General features: G+C 38.9%; 1 protein-coding gene across 1 annotated transcript in view; it reads left to right on the top strand.

Annotated features, from left to right (window-relative positions):
* The window catches only part of LOC122797794 (cubilin-like), a 2,156,354-nt gene that overhangs the window by 1,393,742 nt on the left and 740,597 nt on the right, over positions 1 to 22,015 (top strand). The window contains 1 exon segment of the mRNA XM_044066315.1: positions 17,867 to 17,988. Coding sequence (XP_043922250.1) covers positions 17,867 to 17,988 — 122 coding nt within the window.

The raw sequence follows: 22,015 nt of genomic DNA, 5'->3' as shown, positions 1-22,015 counted from the left end.
TTGGACTTTCATAATGATGGTTTGCCATCCGGGGCAGCATATTTAATTAAAGTTATTTTTTTGTGATTTTGTGCATAGCTCCTCCCCTTTCTGGTTGACCTCACCCCTTCCCCTTGGCCCCACCCATTCAGCTGTCTCCTGCAGCCCCCCTGTGATTTGAAGTCACCAGCCGCCACTGTGTTTGCACACTGGAACTGTTGCAGAACTGGCTGCTGCACACAGAGTAGAATAGAAATCTGCACACTTAAGTAAACTTCAGACTGTATAACAAGGGCTACACTGAAGTGGAAGCATTCTTCAGTGAAAACATTTTTGCCCCCCCCCCTTATGTAGTCAGTTTCCACCTACTGTAGCCTACAGAAAACTTGACAGAGAGAGAAATCACATAAAGGAAAGGGCAGTGGCACACAGAAATAGATTCACTATACAGTTAAAAAGTCTCCCAGATGTAAATTTTTTAAATTCCTTTTTAAATCAAGTTGCCATCCTCTCAGATTAGTGTTTTCAGCAGAAGAAAGATTGAATCTCTAGAAGATAGTGTAGCTTTTTTGAGTTGAGCAGTTTGATATTTTGCTTGTTAATGCAGAACTCTAAACTTCCTGACTGAGTAGGCTCTGTTGTGATAATTTCCTCTAAATACAGTCTTGTTTCTAAAATATTTAGTGGCCTTAGTAGCATCCATTAACCCAGAAAGCTTCTCCCTTTCTTTCATTAACCAGCTTGCTGAATTTTTTTTTTAACTTATTGACCCATCTAGTCTGAATAAACTTTTATCCTGCTTACCTATATTTGTAGTTTCTCCCTTTTCCGAATTGGATTTAGTGGACTTGATTCTTATCACAAGAGCATAATGGAAAATTTGTATCCAAACACATCTCTGAAACAACTCTGAAAACCAGTGTTGCAAGAAATATTGCATTATCAATTTCAGATGTTAAGGCAAGAATTTCTATTGTTACTGTATTATGTACAGTTTTCTTGAAGGTAAGAATTGTCCTTGTTCTCCAAGTGAGAAATACAAATGTCCACTTTGAGTCATCCTGCTATGGAGGTTTCCAAGTGATGCCCAACTAGCGTCAGAGAGTTATCTTTTTAGATGGTGAAGTTTTAGGGTATAGTTTTGGTTTCAGTTTTTGCATCACTTAGTTTGTTTCATTATTGTGTTGTAAATGATGGCCTGGTTTTGCCAGTTGCTAAATAATGTTGTAGTTATTACATAGTTTGCTTTATCTGACTGTTTCAGAAGCTACACAGGACAAAAACACATTTCAGAACAGGTTGAAAGCTGCTTTCAGACATTTTTCTGTAGATCCCATACTGCAGAACACTGAAAGCTAGTCCAAGTTGAAATCAGTCTTGAGTAAAAGCATTCTTCATCCATCCCATTCTGCAGAGCCATTATCTTTTTGGATAGAATTAAAAACAATTTGTCCTAAAGTAATTTCATTTACTTTTCAGTAAATCTTGTTTTCCATTAATCTTTCTGTAGGCAGCAGAGGACATTTTGAGAGATCGCTCTGGTGGTATTTTTGTTGACTACAGGAAATTTGGCCAAGGTGCTGGGCGAAAAGTCCGTTCAAGGCCACTGGCATTAATAAATAAACAGACCTGTAGTGTCTGAAGAAATGGAGAAAAGCAAGTGGAAGATACTGAATTAATGCAGGTATTAAACAAAGAAGATAGAAGGCATTTAAGAACTTCTGTGGTGTGAGCCGGTAGAGATGTATTTTAGTGTGTTGGTGATAAAAAAAAAATGGAAATGTTTTTTTGGAGGATATTGATTGCTGAAATACACAGGTGATGGTTCTAGTGGGATTGAAGTCAAGAAAGTAGTGGGGAAAAACACACTTGATCAATGAAGTAGTTGAGTCTAAGAGTGTAGTCTGACAGTGCTTCAGTCAACTGTGTGAGTCAGTTGGAGTGTGTTGCACTAAAATTGGGTAGTGTGATAAATGTCTTATGGCAAGGAGAAGGACATGATTAGCTGCACTGAGAAAGTCAGCATACAGAAGGAGAGCGAAGTGGCTGATCGGTTGGGTGAAGAGATGTTTTGTGAAATGCCTTTTTGCTAACAGAAACATTTAGAAAGGAATTTGATTAAAAAAAAATACATGCCCTGAAATTATTATATTTTCCGGAACTTGATAGTTGAAAAGAGAGGTGCTAAAAAAAGTGTGAGAAGACGAACTTGCGTGTTGTATTTCATCAACTCTGACAATGGTACAGATTTCATAATGGACTTCCTTTTGTGTTGAAAATAAGGGATAGTGTTTATCTAATGTGATAAATTTTTTGTTTGGGGGGGGGGGGAGTATAAAAATAATAGGATCAGCCAAAGGCATGTTTTCCCTTTGAAGACATGGCACATACAATCCACGGCACTCCTAAGTAAGATATAGCCAGTGTGGTTATCTTGACATGGAGTGAAACTGTAAATTGATTTACAGAGAGAGGAGGCCATTTATGGCTTGTCTGCTGCTGGAAGGGGAGGATGGAAGTAGAAATGCAGAAGAAAATGTAATAATGAAGACTTTGAAGAGGTAATGGGGACAAAAGGAGGCAGGCATTCAGGAGAATGAAGGGGTAATGGGGACAAAGGTAGGCAGGCATTCAGGAGAATGAAGGGGTAATGGAGACAAAATAAGGCAAGCATTCAGGAGAATGAAGGAGTAATGGGGACAAAAGGAGGCAGGCATTCAGGAGAATGAAGGGGTAATGGGGACAAAGGTAGGCAGGCATTCAGGAGAATGAAGGGGTAATTGGGGACAAAAGGAGGCAGGCATTCAGGAGAATGAAGGGGTAATGGGGACAAAAGGAGGCAGGCATCCAGGAGAATGAAGGGGTAATGGGGACAAAAGGAGGCAGGCATTCAGGAGAATGAAGAATAAATGGGGACAAAAGGAGGCAGGCATTCAGGAGAATGAAGGGGTAATGGGGACAAAAGGAGGCAGGCATTCAGGAGACTGAAGGGGTAATGGGGCAAAAGGAGGCAAGCATTCAGGAGACTGATGGGGTAATGGGGCAAAAGGAGGCAAGCATTCAGGAGAATGAAGGGGTAATGGGGACAAAAGGAGGCAGGCATTCAGGAGAATGAAGGGGTAATGGGGACAAAAGGAGGTAGGCATCCAGGAGAATGAAGGGGTAATGGGGACAAAAGGAGGCAGGCATTCAGGAGAATGAAGAATAAATGGGGACAAAAGGAGGCAGGCATTCAGGAGAATGAAGGGGTAATGGGGACAAAAGGAGGCAGGTATTCAGGAGACTGAAGGGGTAATGGGGCAAAAGGAGGCAAGCATTCAGGAGAATGAAGGGGTAATGGGGACAAAAGGAGACAGGCATTCAGGAGAATGAAGGGGTAATGGGGACAAAAGGAGGCAGGCATTCAGGAGAATGAAGGGGTAATGGGGACAAAAGGAGGCATGCATTCAGGAGACTGAAGGGGTAATGGGGCAAAAGGAGGCAGGCATTCAGGTGAATGAAGGTAATGAGTAAGAAGGGTTGGAAGAGCAAACAGTTATGATACAGACTAATAACGTTATCATCTCATTATTATAGATAAGGGGGGAGACAAGGAATTGGATACTAACTCAGAAAAAAAAATGTATATGGAGTAGGGTGAGAGAGAGAAAGTTGAAAATTGTAATGGAGAAAGGTGCAAAAAAATTATTGTTTTTTTTTGTTTGCGAAACTGCAGAGTATAAATATTAGGCAGTGGTGTGAACACTTGATAGTTGAAAAGAGAGGTGCTACAAAAAGTGTGAGAAGACGAACTTGTGTGTTTTATTTCATCAACTCTGACAATGGTACAGATTTCATAATGGACTTCCTTTTGTGTTGAAAATAAGGGATAGTGTTTATCTAATGTGATAAAATTTTTGTTTGGGGGGGGGTGGAGTGAAAAAATAATAGGATCAGCCAAAGGCATGTTTTCCCTTTGAAGACATGGCACATACATCCACGGCACTCCTAAGTAAGATATAGCCAGTGTGGTTATATTGACATGGAGTGAAACTGTAAATTGATTTACAGAGAGAGAGGAGGCCATTTATGGCTTGTCTGCTGCTGGAAGGGGAGGATGGAAGTAGAAATGCAGAAGAAAATGTAATAATGAAGACTTTGAAGAGGTAATGGGGACAAAAGGAGACAGGCATTCAGGAGAATGAAGGGGTAATGGGGACAAAGGTAGGCAGGCATTCAGGAGAATGAAGGGGTAATGGAGACAAAAGAAGGCAAGCATTCAGGAGAATGAAGGAGTAATGGGGACAAAAGGAGGCAGGCATTCAGGAGAATGAAGGGGTAATGGGGACAAAGGTAGGCAGGCATTCAGAAGAATGAAGGGGTAATGGGGACAAAAGGAGGCAGGCATTCAGGAGAATGAAGGGGTAATGGGGACAAAAGGAGGCAGGCATCCAGGAGAATGAAGGGGTAATGGGGACAAAAGGAGGCAGGCATTCAGGAGAATGAAGAATAAATGGGGACAAAAGGAGGCAGGCATTCAGGAGAATGAAGGGGTAATGGGGACAAAAGGAAGCAGGCATTCAGGAGACTGAAGGGGTAATGGGGCAAAAGGAGGCAAGCATTCAGGAGACTGAAGGGGTAATGGGGCAAAAGGAGGCAAGCATTCAGGAGAATGAAGGGGTAATGGGGACAAAAGGAGGCAGGCATTCAGGAGAATGAAGAGGTAATGGGGACAAAAGGAGGCAGGCATCCAGGAGAATGAAGGGGTAATGGGGACAAAAGGAGGCAGGCATTCAGGAGAATGAAGAATAAATGGGGACAAAAGGAGGCAGGCATTCAGGAGAATGAAGGGGTAATGGGGACAAAAGGAGGCAGGCATTCAGGAGACTGAAGGGGTAATGGGGCAAAAGGAGGCAAGCATTCAGGAGAATGAAGGGGTAATGGGGACAAAAGGAGACAGGCATTCAGGAGAATGAAGGGGTAATGTGGACAAAAGTAGGCAGGCATTCAGGAGAATGAAGGGGTAATGGGGACAAAAGGAGGCAGGCATTCAGGAGACTGAAGGGGTAATGGGGCAAAAGAAGGCAGGCATTCAGGTGAATGAAGGTAATGAGTAAGAAGGGTTGGAAGAGCAAACAGTTATGATACAGACTAATAACGTTATCATCTCATTATTATAGATAAGGGGAAGACAAGGAATTGGATACTAACTCAGAAAAAAAAATGTATATGGAGTAGGGTGAGAGAGAGAAAGTTGAAAATTGTAATGGAGAAAGATGCAAAAAAATTATTATTGTTTTTTTTTTTTGTTTGCGAAACTGCATAGTATAAATATTAGGCAGTGGTGTGCACACTAGAAAGTTAAAAAAAAAGTAAAGTAATGCACACTTGCTGTAATATGAACCTTTGGATAGGATATGTGTATTGGCATAGCATTCATAAAAATGGCAGATGTTACAATTTTAGATGTTTTAATAGTATCAATGTTAGGTCAAGAATGTTGAGTTTGCTAGTTCTGTGACAGGGGATAAAGCCCTTACTGCACTTACAAGTGGCTTTGCAAGCCTAGCCAATATAATCCAATTTACCCAGTATATGGCCTCTAGGGGCAGGAGGGTGGCATGGAGTTTGTTAATATGCCATGAGTATTTTGCAGATTTTACAGCTTTTTACAGATTGACCCTATCCATAAGAGATCTTGCCAGTGAGGATGGGAATCAGCAGTTGTTGCTGTCTTATCTCTCCGGGGATGGGGTTGTACCACAAGGGGTGACGTGGCAGGAGCACTAGGTGATACCAGTGAAGTTTTGAGTCAGCTGAGCTTATGTTGTCATGGTGCTTCCAGTCAGTAAAAACTGTAGAGAATTCTGCTTGTGGAAGCACTCTTTCCTTCTGGAGGCAGTGGTAGTGGTAGCAGACCGAGGAGCTGGGGGAGGGATGTGTGCACACAATTTGGAAGAAGATAGGCTGCCAACTACGACAGTCAGTCTGGCCTGGTCTCTGTTCCCAGACTTTTGCTAGGGAAAGGAAAGGCTGATTTGGTATTCTGTAGTGGGAGCAAATGGGCTATGTGAGAGTAGTATTCCCAGGATGGTTGAGGACCCTGTAATGCAGGAATGAATGGGCTGACTGGGTGTCAGGCAAAGTCATGGGAGGGTACAAACAAAAATATAAGGTTGCTGTCAAAGATTTTTAAACAGGTAAAAGCATGTAGTGCTAAATGTGAGTAGTAGTAGTGGGAAATATGAACTGTAATCAAAAAAGAAGACAGATAAAATAACTTGTTAAATGAAAGGGGTTATGCAGTAAGGATGCCAAGTAGTGGGTATTGGCTGCATGTTAACTTGTGCATGAGTTAACACAAGAAGTTTATTTGCTTTTTTTTAAAGAAGATATTAAATAAATACTAGGAGGGAGAAGAATGGCTAGTAGTTCAGATCATATGACACTAGAGACTGTAGTTACAGATGAGGAAGAAATGGAAAAAAATGATGGGACAGAGTTATTGTGCAGAAACTGTTTACACAGTTAGGCCCTTGTCACAAGCAGATACTTTGGCGGGTAATTTTAAGCAGAATTAAAAAGATGTATTTACAAGTACAATGACATCAAAGAAGGTATGATAAGCGTTTTGAACACGCAAGCATTTATTGGAAAGGAGGAGTTGAGACTGTTTAGTAAGAGTTATAATATGACAAGAATAAGGAAGTATAAATTGATGTATATGGAAAGTTTTCCTTAACAAGTTGTGCCTTTTTGAGTAAGGTGGCAAAATGAGGAAAATTGAGTTATGGAAAAATGGGAGAATTAAATAGGAAATAATGGAAATAGAAGCGGTGTAGAGGAGATGTGTAAGGAAGTTTAACAGAAGGCAGAAGTGGAATTTAAGGACCGTTTTTAAAAGGAGAGAAATGTTTTAAAGGAAATGAGAATTCTGGTTCTGGATCTGGTGGCTTGAGATGTATGCATTTACAGTGGATATAAAAAGTATACACACCCCTGTTAAATGCCAGGTTTTTGTGATATAAAAAAATGAGACCACAAATCATTTCAAAACGTCCAACCTTTAATGTGACCTATAACCTGTACAGTTCAATTGAAAAACAAATCTGTTGCCGGGGGGGGGGGGGGGAATATAAAAAAATAAACGTATAATATGCTTGTGCGCGCATACACTTCAACTAAAACTTTGCTGAGTGCGCACACACCCTTCATCTAAAACTTTGTTGTGTGCACACACAGCTTTCAACTAAAAATTTGTTGTGTGCGGGCACACCCTTCAACTAAAACTTTGTTGTGTGCGCATACATTCTTCAACTAAAACTTTGTTGTGTGCACGCACACCCTTCAACTAAAACTTTGTTGTGTGCACGCACACCCTTCAACTAAAACTTTGTTGAAGCACCTTTTGATTTAATTACAGCATTCAGTCATTTTGGGTAAACACCTGCCATCAATTAGAGACTCTGATTAACCCCAAATAAAGTTCATCTGTCCCATGAGGTATTTTTGTGGCCTTTCCAGCTGTTGGAGGTGTTTAGTGAGGTACATGCCAAATGGGGCATTATACTCTGATTGGTCTAATGAGGGAAGAGTATAGAGAGATGATGACTACTTTCTTCCTGAATGCAAAACCCTTGGTAATGAGATGTGCCACATAGAGGTACTTTCTGACCACAGTGACAATGTGGTGATCGAAGGAGAAGTTGCTGTCAACCTGTGTCTCCAGATCTCTTAACACCTTCAGTGTTCAGTGGGCTACCATCAATGTGGTAATTAGTGGGAATTGAGTTTTCCCCAAAGGGAATGACTACGCATTTTTTGGCATTAAGCTTAAGGCCATGGTTTTCACCAATTGTTGGTCTCAATGTGGCCTTTCTGTAGGATGTCTACATCACTTGGGCAGTTAATAATGTCCACCAGCTTGCAGTCATCAGTGAACTTGGTCAGCCAGAGTCTCTCTGTGTTGGTCTGGACTTCGGAAAAGTAGATGCCAAACATGAGAGGACCCAGGACCGATCCCTGTGGGACTCCACTCATGACTGGTCGATAGTCTGACTTGGAGTCTGCTACTTTCACACTGTGGATTCTATCTGTGAGCCAGTTTGCAACCCACCTAGTGATATAGGGGTTGATCCCTAGTTTGGTGAGTCTATCAATAATTCCTGAGTGGGGAATGGTATCAGAGGCCTTGGCCAGATTGAGATAGGCTGAATGAACTGCCTTACCCTCATCCACAGCTCTGATGACTGACTCAAAGAAGTCAACCAGGTTGTGCAGGCATGATCTACCCTTCACAAAACCAAATTGCATGGGATCCAGAGTTTGGAGATTCCCTATATCCTTGTTAATTAGGTCCATGATGATGCACTTCATAGCCTTACATATCAGACTCGTCAGGCTAATGGGGCGATAATTCCCAGGGTCTGTAGTCACTCCACTTTTATGGAGTGGGATGACTGTAGCAGAGCGCAATTCTGTAGGGACAAAGCCTGAGGTGAGGCTTTGATTGAACGGGGCACATGGGCGTGGTGCCAGTTCACTTTGTAGTTCATGTAGAACAGAGCCAGGGATATTGTCTGGTCCCATGGAAGCTGTATTCTTGGCCTTGGACAATGCAGCTTTAACCTGTGCTGCAATAATGCTGGGTGCCTGGCATTCTTCTAGTATTGTGATTGGTCCTTTAGGAAAGGAGATGGGTAAAGTTAGCAGTGAATCTATTGGCCAGTATGTGGGCAATATCTGTTACCTCAGTGTAGGAGTTACCATTGTGCAGTAACTTGGAGAAAATCTGGGTATTGCTGTGGAGATTCTCAAAGCACTTCATCACTACTGAAGAGTGTTGTGGGGTGGTAGTCATTTAGAGATAACGGTATCACCGCATTCTCTGCATAACCAGCCCAGCATATTGTCTGGTCCAGCTACCTTCCTTAGGTTTACTATTCACATGATTCTTCTGACATCAGCAGGGTTGAGGCAGAGTAATTCATCCATTTGGTTTATTGGGGCTTTCATTGCAGTTGTTTATTTTTTCCTCAAACCTTTTGAAGGTGTTGAGCTTGTTGTGCTGACATGGACTAGTAGTCCGTGATGGATTGTATGACTTGCCATAGTCGCTTTGCGTCTCTGAGATCACTGAAGTGGCGGTGTATCTTTTGACCATATGTCCTTTTTTTGCTGTTTTTATTCCCTTGCTGAGGTTTGCCTTGGCTGACTTAAGGGCATCCTTATCTCCCGACTTGAAGGCAGTATTGGGTGCCCTCAGTAGCTCATACACTTTGCTTGTGAGCCAGGGTTTTTGGTTTGCTCTTGTGGTGATGCTCTTGGTGTCTGCCACATTGTCCACACACTTTATGTATCCTGCCACCAACTCGGTGTGCTCTTCCAGGTTAGTGTGCTGATCTACAGTGGCAGCCTCTTTGAACATGTTCCAATCTGTGCATTCAAAGCAATCCCAAACTGCAAAAATTGCTCCAACTGGCCAAACTGTTATTTGCGTCTTGGATGGTTTCTCTTTGGTTAGTAATAGATTGTAGGCTGGAGTCAGCATAATGGATAGGTGATCAGAGTTACCAAGGTGTGGGAGGGGCTTTGCCCTGAACGGCTGTTTGATATTGGTGTAGACCTGATCTAGAATATTGGCATCTCTTGTGGCAAAGTCTATTTGTTGGTAGTAATGCGGTAGAACAAATTTCATATTAGCCTGATTAGTCACCCCGCTATGACACAGACACAATCAGGGCTAAAGCAAAAGTGAAGTATAACAATTGAGGTAATTAACTTCATGGTGTGATCAAGAATAAACTAGTTTAAAAATAAAAATTAACTAGTAGTCATACATTTTCAGTTGTAATATATTTCAAGATTTGTGATGTTTTATAAATAAGAGGACTTGGATGTTAGAGTTGAAAAATTTGACAAAAACTTGGTTTAGGATGAAATAACAGGTCTCAAAGCAGAAAGTGGGTATTGCAGAAAGAGGAGGTGATGTTCAATAACAGATGTCCTGAGGTTTAATTGAATAATAAGATGGTTGAGAGTATAAGAGGAATGAGAGAGAGAATGTTTATTTTTATTTTTTAGTGAAAAGATTGTGAAAGTATTTTCGGGTATGTTTATTTTGCTGGCATTTGTTTAATAATGAAAAAGGGTAGATTTAACTGCTGCAAGGTCTTGCATATATCCCTATGGTATTTATTTCACTTTCTTAACTGAGTAGGTAGGCTGGTCGTGCAACTGGCTCCAGAAAGAATTTGAGCCATACAGTCATTAAGTTTTTTTGTCATAAAGTTTATAGTAACATAATTACAGCACTATATCAAGCACATCATATTACATAATGAAATTGTAACACACTCGCAAGTATGTTTTAGACTGTTTTGTAGTACACATGCTGAGAGTGAAGTATTGCAGTATAAACATTGCTGCATACGAACAGGTTTAGAAACTTACCATATGCAGTGAAACAGTTATTGAAGTAGTAAGAGTGGGTAAGCTAATCTGTTATTAAAACACGTACTTAGTAAAATTGGATTCTCTTTTCTGATAGCTCCAGTAGCAAGGAGCTCACTAAACTAACTTACAGATTTTGCCCTCATGGCTTTGTCACAAAAAATGGTCTAAATACAGCGGGAGTTAACCATCATATGAGCTAAAAGGTAAATAGTAGAGGAGGGTATAACTTTAAGGATTAAGTGTTGGCTACCAATGACTAAGACAGACATGATAAGGACAATCTTTGCGTGCTGGCAGTCCCCTTTGCAGCAGTGCAGCGTCAGTATAATGGAACGTGAATCCAAACACCTAGTGTAGGAGTAAAAGAAGCATGTTTATAGCTTCAAACACAAGTGTATTTGAGCCACTGACTTTGTCACAGTCCTTGGCATCTGATAGTGTAATATTCAAAAAGTGAACTCTGTACTAAAAGTTATTCCTTCACACTGTGGCTTTCATTTCTTTTTTACCCCAAATATAATGTAGATATGAATACTGGTGTATAGTGTTTTAGACCTGAATTTAAAAGACAGCACCTTGTCAAGTTTCCATTTAATCTGAAATTGGATTTTGAAGTGTTCTTAAAAGCTTTTCATTTGTCCTCCCCACGGTCGAGTGGCGTTCGAAAGACATGCATGAATGGGTGTGCCTTCGTTGAAGGTTGGACGTCGGGCTGACACCTTGGCACCGTAAAAATCTACTGCCAATCATTAGCAGACTGGAGTTCCAGTGTGGTGACCCCTAACCGGGAAAAGCTGAAAGAAGAACAACAGCTCATTTTGTTCCTGCTGTCATATTTATTGGTCTCTGCACATTTTGATTAAGTTATGTTATGTCCGACACTGTTATTTGTATTGGATTGATAAAGATTTCATACCTCAGTGGAGGTTACTCCTCTTGTTCAGTATTCCACTCATTCTGAAGTTTGTTACCCACAGTGGCATAAAATTTATTAAAAGGACCATTTCTGTAGTAAGAACATTTTTTATCTCTTTTAAAGTACAATGATTCTAATTCATCTGGAGGTTTTGAGAGCTACTCTGTCCAAAAAAAAAAAAAAAAAAAAATTAATTCACAAAAACAAATATTTGAGGATGTATATGGATGACTTGCTGGTACCAACAATGGCTCAAGATATTGCAAAGAAAGAACTGAATTATTTAGAGTTTGCCAGAGTTAGCATTATCAGTCATTGTGTACAAAGTACTGTTGCTGATTTATAGAACTTCATTGAAAGAGGTCAGAGCTGTTAATAATTTTCTCAACTGACTGTAGATGGCAGAGACAAGTTATGAATATTTATCAATAATATAGACAAATTTTAAACTTAATTAATGAGGTTAGGTGTGGCATTGGGAGGTAGAACTATCATGCCATTAAAAGCATAGCCATTGGTAGTATTCTCAGTGGTAATATGGGGAGCCTTCAAGACAGTATATAAATTACTCAAGAAGGTGATTTATTTAAGAAATGAGTTTAGCTTAGCCAATGAAGATGTATTCATAGATGGGATATTGGCTAGCTAGATTAAAATGGATTGGTTAGCTGACATGATGTTGGTATATCTTGGTGAAACAAAGATGGGGAGCTGCAGAAAGTCTGTTTCTGTTAGAGAAAACAAAGAGTTATTGACCAATATGGCCTCACATATATGGTTTATCATCTTAAAAGGATTATCTTGACTAAAAGCTTTATCTCATACATAAAGAAGTTATTTAAAGTTTACTGACAAAAGAAGGAAGTAATAAAGATCAGACAAACAATATTATGTAACAACTATGCTAGAACCATGTGTCACATAAATAATACATTGTACTGGAGCAATTTGACTGCTAGAAACTTAAAAATTCTTTATTTAAAATTTAAATATGAGAATGTTATATTCTTCTGACTTAAGGAGTGAAGAGCATCTTGTTTATGCATTGTTATAACAATCCTGTCCTTATTATAAGACAATTTGAAGTTTCATGTTTTAAGACATTTTCCATCAGAATTAAGAAATCTTACCAATAGAAGACTCAGTTGACATAGCATGTTTATTAATCACCACCAATGATAAAAATATTATATGCTGATCAAAATGTATTTATATGGTGCAAAGAGTAAGGGAGATAATTTTCTCCTAATACATTATACCTTTTTAATTATGTAGATTATATATGCATGTATATATATATATATATATATATATATACATATATATGTGTGTGTGTGTGTGTGTGTGTGTGTTGTAACAACTGTAACAGCTTATACAACATTAAAGTTTGATCATCATCATCATCAGCACACTTTTTCCCATTTTTCTACATGGGGTAGGGGAATCGTTTTAACTGTCACCAGCTCTCTCGATTCAGTGCCACACTCCTACCTTCTTCAACACTCATGCCTGACTGTCGCAGATCTTCTTTCACACAATCCATCCAGCTCTTTTCTGGATGCCCTCGCTTCCTCTTACCTTCTTCCTGTCTGTCCCAAATCTTCCTCACTAGATTGAGATTGTCTTCTGCTTTTCTACATATGTGCCCAAACCACTGTAATCTGTTCTCTTTGATCTTTCCTGCAATCGGAGCTACTTTGGCTTCTGCTCTTATGTCCTCATTCCTTCGTCTGTCCCACACTGTGCATCCTACCACCTTTCTCAGGCACTTCATTTCCATCAACTCTAGCTTCTTCAATTGTTCTGCCTTAACTGCCCAGGTTTCTGTACCATACAGTTATACTGGTCACACCACTGCCTTGTACACCTTACTTTTCAGATTCTTTGGCATTCTTCTGTCATAGACTACACCTGATACTCTCTGCCCATTGGCTGCAGACCCTCTGATTCTAGCTCTGACCTCTTCATTCAGACTACCCTTCTCCTCAACCACCCCTCCCAGATACTTGAAGCTGTTTACCTGTTCCACTATCTTCCCATCTATCTCTATTATCAGCTTCTTTTCATTTCACCAATTTGCTGCCATTACCACAGTCTCATCTGTGCTTAGTTTCTTCACATGTGCCTTCAGATTTGTATTCTGTTCTTCTATCCTATGCTGAAGTTTTAGCTCAGAGACTGCCTGTACTGCCAGGTCGTCTGCATACAGCAGCATTGTTAATCCGTCCCCTTTAACCTGTTTGCTAATGTAGTCCATCAGCAGTATGAACAACAATGGGCTCAGAGCTGAACCCTTGTGCACTCCCACTCCCACTAGGAACCCATTAAAGTTTGATGTGGCTTGAAAACTGCTCACCTCAGTCTGCATGAAATAAGCTCCACTGTACAATGACTGTAGTTTCCGCTGTTGGTAACTGACCACAGCTTTACATCCAGAAAATGTCTCTTGATGAGGGCAGTAAAGTGCAATAAATAGTTTTCCAAACAATTATCGTTTTGGGAGAATTTTAGTTTATCTGCTAATATGTGCTTCAGAGGAAGTACAGGGATGTGGTTTACTACAATAATACTTTAAACAAACTGGTAACTAATTTATTGTTATAATTATTATCATTATTATTATTTTGCTAATGAGGTTTTATGTCATTTAATTAACTACAAAATTAAGCACCGTTCATTTTCCTTACTAACTATTTGAAGGATAGCTTTCATTACTAAAGTATGTACAAATCTGGCAATGTTCACCCCTTGTAAGAGTGGGGAGAGAGAGGGAGGTGTCTAGATTTTTTTAAGGACTGCAGACTTTGAACACCTACCAAGATCCTGTGACTACACCGCTTTTTACATAAGAAACTGTAAATAGACCATCAAAGACATTTACCAGCTAACTGTGATCACATTTCAGACCAATTCAGTTAAAACATAGTAAATACATTGCTTTTGTAGACCATTAAAGAATACTAGCCATCCAGAGTGCTATCACTGTAATTAGTTGGCGGGAAAAGTCCTAATTTATGATGTCTGTTTTAGGTTACACTTTAGGGACACAAAACAAATTCTCTTGAAGGATAGAGAGACTGAAAAAGCATATTAGTATGGCAATCTCCATGATAGTAATTTTGAGGTATAGAAAATACAATTACAATAAAAACATTTAGAGTGAAGCTGATGCATACAACTGCATGATACAATGAAGATATATATATTTTCAGTTTTAGGGCAGAGTAATCCTTATCTGTCTTAGAAGTGTACTCAGGCCAAATAAGTGTACCTGTTTGGTAACAATGTAACAACATTCTACTTTGACAAGTACAAATAAAAATAAATAAAGTAAACAAAATAACAGAACAAGATAAGGCACTTTTGAATTTTTTAACATTTACAGAACTGGCACCTAAAGTAAGAAGTCAGTTAGTGTCACTTGGAATCTAGAAAACAAACATTGGTCCACAATGCTCAGCTGAAAAGTAGGAAACACATGTACAAAGCAAAACTCATTCTGTGTGACAATTAGCCAAACTCAATTTAACTGAATGGTCTCTATGCAATGTTATCCTGTTTACTTTCAGGAGAGGGTATGATTCATAACTGCAAAGCCTTCTGCTGATTCATGACCAAAATTAAAACTGCACAGTTACTGCTGTTACTGTTCTTCTCCGTCTAGAGCTAGTTAAAATCATTAAGTAGTGTGCTATGGCTATGTAGAGCCACTACAAGATGCATTTTAGAAAGCATCACAACTTTCGCATTATGCTTGGTTTTGGTACAAGAAGCACTGGGATACCTTCACCAGGCTTTGATTTAGCAAATTCCAGTCTGAGACAGGTTAACAGACTTTAATCCTGCCTGTATCAAACTGTTTCTGTCCAAAGCTAGTATGATTAATGATCCATTGCTTATAAGGATATCTTATAAGTCTAATAAATATATGTAAATAAAAGCTGAGACAAATAGTAGAGTTGATAAACTCATTCTTAAGTAAAAAAAAGTTTGTAGAAGGCTTATGTTAATTGAGGTGCCCTCCTTAGGGGGAAGATGATCAGACTCAAAGGGATGCCATCATGCTGCCTCCAAAGTGTGACTAAGCCACTTCTGCCTACATGTTGAAATTGCAGAATTCATAAAACATGGCCTAGAAGCCTCAGCAAAGCATCTTGCATTATATATTAGCCCAGAAATAGTTCTCTCTACCTTGTCTTCCTTCATCAAGAGACGATATCAATTTTCCTTATTCCCTAACTTCTGTTCTGGCCAGATGAAAGAATGAAATGCCAAAACGGCTTTGCTACATTCTCCTTAGCGTGAATTAATGTGAGGTGTTTCTCACTTTACAGTAATTTTCTAAGCATGACAGCACATGCAATTGCTCGGGCAGTAATCTATACCCTGAACCTATTCTTTATGCAGGGTGCATTTCTGGGAAGGAGAATATCTTCCCTATTCCCTGACAATGCAATCCAAAGGGTAAGAAAGTCACACAGACAAAAAACTTAATAAAAACTCAGAGAGAGTCTCAGCAAAGTGAATGTCTTCACTGTTCAGTGTGTGGCACTGTAGTTCAAGGATTCAGGCACTAGCCTTGTAAATTAGGGGATATGATTTCAAGTCTTACAAGGGCTTGTGGTTTAAATCTTCTAGCTGATAGAAGAGAATGAGTTTTTAAGTACTACATTTGCAGGTCCAATGGTAATATGTACACCCACTCAAATGATTTCAATATCTTTTGCAACATAAATGGAACATGTTGGAAAGATAGATGTGTAGCACAGAGAATACCTGTTTAATGGAAACATCTTCCACTCCACATAAACCAAAGTATCTCACTTACTTTATTCAAATTTAACTTGGATGAATGGATGGTAAACTACAAATTCAGTCTCAGTTCAGCACCCATATCCCTCATGGATAGAGGCAACAAGTGAATGTTCCAACATATCCTTTTTCTTCTCACTTCTGTGATATTCTTACACAAATATAAAGACTAAAAACTATGGAGGGAATGTAAGGCTAGGCTTCTTAAGATCCTATGAACCTGTACAATGGAGGCTCATGGGATATATGCAAATGCCCTTTGATTTGGATGTTGTTTGGGATATTATGTAATCTGCCTAATGCTATGGAAATCAGACTTAGGTTCATAGATTAGTACTAAGCTAGCTGCCCTTGCGAGCCATTTTAAGCCTAGCCAATTATCCCTTGTGAGATTCAAACCCTGCACCTTGTGTTTGTAAGGCAAACACCTTAACCATTAGGCCACCCTCCCAACCCTAAAGAAATTGTGAGTTATGATTGTCCATAGGTTCATAGATTAGTACTAAGCTAACTGCCCTCGTGAGCCATTTTAAGCTTAGCCAATTATTCCTTGTGAGACTCAAACCCTGCACCTTGTGTTTGTAAGGCAAACGCCTTAACCATTAGGCCACCTCACTTGTTTTAAGTTCTGTGCTTCTAAAATGTGGCCAAAAAAAATCCACTTATACTGTACTGATCAGCTGAGAAAAGGGTAAAACATAGTAGGTATACTGTAAATGGGACTTATTACTGGCCTGAACACACCAGTAAAAACTTAAAAATGTGAAAGTAAAAAGTCATGGGCATTCAGAAACCATGCAGCTGAAACATCAGCATGTCCTTAAGTGGTTATTTGCATTAATCCCATTGGTCTCCATTACAGAAGGTTTAAGGTATTTCACCATGAAGACTTTAGCATTGCAGGGTCTTCCTTGGAGTTTATTCCCTGTTCCCAAATAATGATACTTTTTAAACATGGAAGATTATTGTCTACATTGGCATATACCAATGTTGTCTAAAACATGGAGAAAATTGTATAGCCATGTTTCCATGACAGCCTCAAAAAGTTTGATCTCTTTTTTCATCCCCAGTATGGCTTCCCTGCATTTTGTTATCATTGCTAATATTGTGGGTTGTCTGACGCATGTTATTGTAATCAGAAATGATTACATCTACTTGCTGATCTGCTCCTCATTGACTTCACTTAACTAGTCAAGTCCATAGCTCATTTTCACCTTTCACTCAAATTAAGGAGTCTTAATTTTTTATCTTTGACACTGGATAGGTTTATGAGCTGATGGGGTGCTTTAAGCGTTCAATGCAGGAGCCAGTCTTCTGCACAGGTTCTGACCACCATGAGGTTCCCTGTATCAGTTTTGAGCCCCTGTATTTTATGATTTTTTTATCAGTGGTGCATTGCTAATGATATTGTTACATATCATGCTGAAAGAAACAGTAAAGATATCGCCACTGAGCCAAGCAATGATTTTTCACAAGGTTCATGCCTGATTGCATCAAAATAGTTTCATATTAAATAAAAAAAAATATTATTGCATACAGGGATGACACTGGATTTGTAAGAAAAACTGCTGTCATGGTGAACCCAGCAAAATTATTATTTCATGATATGCTGTTGCATTGTATTATATTTTAACTGTCTTAGTTTAGTAGATATCAACTGTCATGTAAGACTAGGTCTGAGCATTTATTTATTTATTTATTTATTTATCTTTATTTTTTTTTCAGATTGTGGCGGCATCCAGGATGGGAAAAGTGGAGTTGTTTCCAGTCCAAACTATCCAAATCCTTATGACAGTATGAACTGGTGCACCTGGCTACTGAGGGCACCAGAAGGCCACACAATAACTGTAAGATATTTTTTCTGTAGGCTATTAGCAATGAGAGTCAGCTTAATCCAGTACAAGTTTAGTGGTAGTCAGTCATACAGGCAAAACATATGTCTGTTGTGTAGTTATAATGTTTCTCTGAATTCCTTCTCTGGGCAGCAAAATCTATCATTTTGTAGGTTGCCCTGTGCCCATGCCCAAGGAAATAATTCATTAATTATTGGCATTGTTTTTTTACAAGTAGTTTCAGTTATCATACAATTGCACTTTGCTTTGAAGTACACACCTCATTTACATGAACACTATAACATAAATTGTAGTTAAATACCACCCTCACATGAAGTTGTTACTATCTGCTTATGACATTATGCTTAAGTAAATGACACCTAAAATAAATCAGCTGTCCTTTCTGTGAAACTAGAGTTAAATTCATGCAGGGAAACCAAACCAACTCATTATTCATCTACTGCATTGCACTTTTTCTTATCAATACATCCATCCATTCATCCATCCACATCCTCAATCATTTCCCATTTTTGCACATGGGGTGAGTGTGTCACATCAACAGTGCCAATCATCTAGAGTTGATGATTGCACCATCAGGTGCTTAGTACTTCTAAGGTTGTTCTTCCATAACACACACACACACACACACACACACACACACACACACACACACACACACACACACACACACACACTTTAGAGTGTCCAGTCCACCCACTGCATGTCTTTGGAATGTGCAAGGAAACTTTTTCTTTCCAATACACATGATACAAGTATAATAATAATGATATAAAGAATATCTTCCTCACTGTCACATTATCTTAAATAATGAAAACACCCCGATTTTATTTAACTTTCCTTCACTTCCCACCCAGTATGTGCATTCCATCTCCACCAAGACCAGATGTAAGAATTAGGAACAAAAATAATTCACCAATATCAGCTTTTCTTTCTAGGGAAGTCCCACCATTGTTAAATATGTGACATGTTTCCTGTTATATGAAAATGGGATCACATTCCTTGGTCTTTTTTTGTTTGTTTCTTTTTTAATCGTCAGTCTGTGACACAGTATATCACCATATCCATCAGTTTACACCACCCTCACAGTGCTGTAGACCTGTGCCCCCAACCCATGAAGGTTAAACAATCTTAGTTATATAGAATGTTTCTTATCTGTAAGCAATTTATAGACATTGTACTTGAGTGGTAGTACAGTGACAGATGTAAGCAATAATGCCCACCCAAGTGTGCATTATAAGGAAATAATGGACTGCCCAGAGGTGTTGTGAGGCTCATTGTTAAGGGCTGGCGTCCTGCGTTAACTGGGAACTAAATGTTTATTTATTATTTGTTTACCAGGAAAGTCCAACTTGGAACAAAGCCAATTTTCAGGGGATGCCTGGGGAGAAATGCTCCAGATGCATGCCTTTAAAACATGGGAGGAAAACGGAACACCCAGAGGAAACCCACACGAACGAAGGGAGAACATACAGACTCCGCACAGAAGGCACCCAGCCAAGAATTGAACTGGAGAACCTCTTGCTGTGAGGCGATAATGCAGCCGCTGCACCACTGTGCTGTCCTAGGCATGTATGAATAAAATAACTGTCAATACCTGTAAGACAAAGGTTTTTGGTAGACCCTAAGACATTTTATATGCATTACATTATATCTGAACCATAAATAGAACTGATTACCAGTTGTAAAGACTTGGCCATCATTGTTGACATGGATGTCATCTATAATGAAGAGTATAGGACTATAGACTGCATTCTGGGATTTATAACATCTACTACCTCTAAAGTACTTATCAGTTTGTTTGTGGGCCAAGTAAGGTCTAGGTTGTAATCCAGCTGTTCATTTTGGGCACACAACAGAAAAGCTCATTTTAAAATGGTAGAAAAAGTACAAAGGTACATAATAAAATATATGAGCTTTGAACTTCTTGGTTATGATAATAGGCTCCTAAAGCTTAGTTTATTTTCTATTAATCTGCAGATGCCTTAGAAGGGTACTTATCACAGTGTTAGGGCAATAAAAGATGGATAATTCTTTGAGTGATTAGGTTTGAAAAATGTTCAAAGGTATGATGAAATGCATTTAATTTGAGCACATAATTGGAAACAATGAGTTACAAACTGGTTTTCAGAAAAGCTGGTTGAATACAGAAATTGCCTATGCAATAATATCAAGAGATGTAACGCATCAGACTCATTTCTGGAAAACTTGGATAACATTTTGGTAGCCAGACCTACCAGTTTATCTTTTAGGTGAACATTATGGATTCTGTCCCTACCTGTATTTGATATGATTTTTTTTTATTTTAATGATCAATTATTCCCACATAACACCTAGTCTGAAAGGCATTACTGCACTCCAAAAAATGGCCCACTGTATTTCTTTTAGTGGACTGAAGTTTTCTCATTTGTGGTATTTTAGTTTTTGTTGGACTATGATGTTTGCAGACGACATTGTGATATATAATGAGAGTAGGGAACAGGTCCAGAAGACTGTGGAGAGGTGGAGATATGCTCTAGAGAGGAGCAGAATGAAAGTCAGCAGGACAAAGACAAAATATATGTATGTGAATGGGAGAGAAGACAGAAGAATGGTGATCTTGTGGGGAGTAGGTTTTTTGACAGTGGACGAGTTTAAATACTTGGGATCTATACTTCAGAGTAATGGTGAGTGTGGAAGAGAGTGCACACAGGGTGGAGTGGGTGGAGAAGAGTGTCAGGTGTGATTTGTGACACACAGGTACCAGTAAGAGTGAAAGGGAAGATCTACAAGAGGGTAGTAAGACCCACTATGTTATATGGGTTGGAGATGGTGGCATTGGCAAAAAGGCTGGAATCAGAGCCGGAGGTGGCAGAGTTAAAGATGTTAAGATTTGCACTGGGTGTGATGAGGATGGACAGGATTAGAAATGACTATATTAGAGGATCAGCTCGGGTTGGACAGTTTGGAGAAAAAGCCAGACAGGCAAGATTGCATTGATTTGGACGTGTGCTGAAGAAGGATGCTGGATATATTGGGAGAAGGATGCTAAGGATGGATCTGCCAGGTACGAGGAAAATAGGAAGGCCTAAGATAAGGTTTATGGATGTTGAGAGAGAGGACATGCAGGTGGTTGGTGTGACAGAGCAAGATGCAGAGGACAGGAAGAAATGGAAAAAGATGATCCACTGTGACGACCCCTAATGGGAGCAGCCGAAAAAAAAGAAGTACACTTTTCGGTGTTTTTGAGAAACAGTATGTCCTTAGATTATTTCTTCATTTTTAATAAGTATTCTTTTAATGAATTCTGATGTCACCATTTCTTATTGTTTTTACATCACATTTTTTCAGCTATACATCCTCATCTCAAACATTATGCAAATGTTATTGAGCAGTTCTAACTGAAAAAAAAACATGTTTCAGAAATCACCTCTGAAATGATATTGTCTGACAAAACTGCACAATAACAGTTGCATTCTTTATGAACTGGGGACATGTACATGATACGATAAAAATCTGGCTTAAAAATATAAAGGAATGGTAAAGTTAAGGTATCTAACTTACTACTCAGACTATAAGCCTGAAAAAAATGCCAGTAATTTCACTGTTTCTTAATGCTGTCCCAGCATATTATCTATAAGTCCCAACCATATCAACTTTCAGCTTTCATTGAACAATTATGCCAGAAAATATCATTTCAGAAACTAAATAAAAACAACTTTATTAGAATTATAATGATTTATATATATATAGATATATATATATATATATATATATATATAAGGTGAGGAGTCTGTTGTTATATTAAAAATTTGTTTCTGAAAATATTAGTATGGGTCTTCATCAGATTGAATTCATAAAAAGCCAGATTCTTCAGAATTTTTGCAGTATGTTTTGTTGAAGAAATGCTCATATCTTCACCATTTGTTAACATTTTCATATCAAATTTTCCAAAGGTTGCCTGTTAAATTCCCACTTCCTGAGTTCTGCAATTGCCATTGTGGCAGTTTGGTTGAAAAACATTATTTCAAAAACTTACTCTGAA

This window comes from Protopterus annectens, chromosome 3.part1 (assembly GCF_019279795.1).
Source record: "Protopterus annectens isolate FY-2018-M chromosome 3.part1, PAN1.0, whole genome shotgun sequence".
NCBI classification, from domain to species: domain Eukaryota; kingdom Metazoa; phylum Chordata; order Ceratodontiformes; family Protopteridae; genus Protopterus; species Protopterus annectens.
The sequence above is the reverse complement of the archived record's forward strand: the minus strand, read 5'-3'. Positions and strand labels throughout refer to the sequence as shown.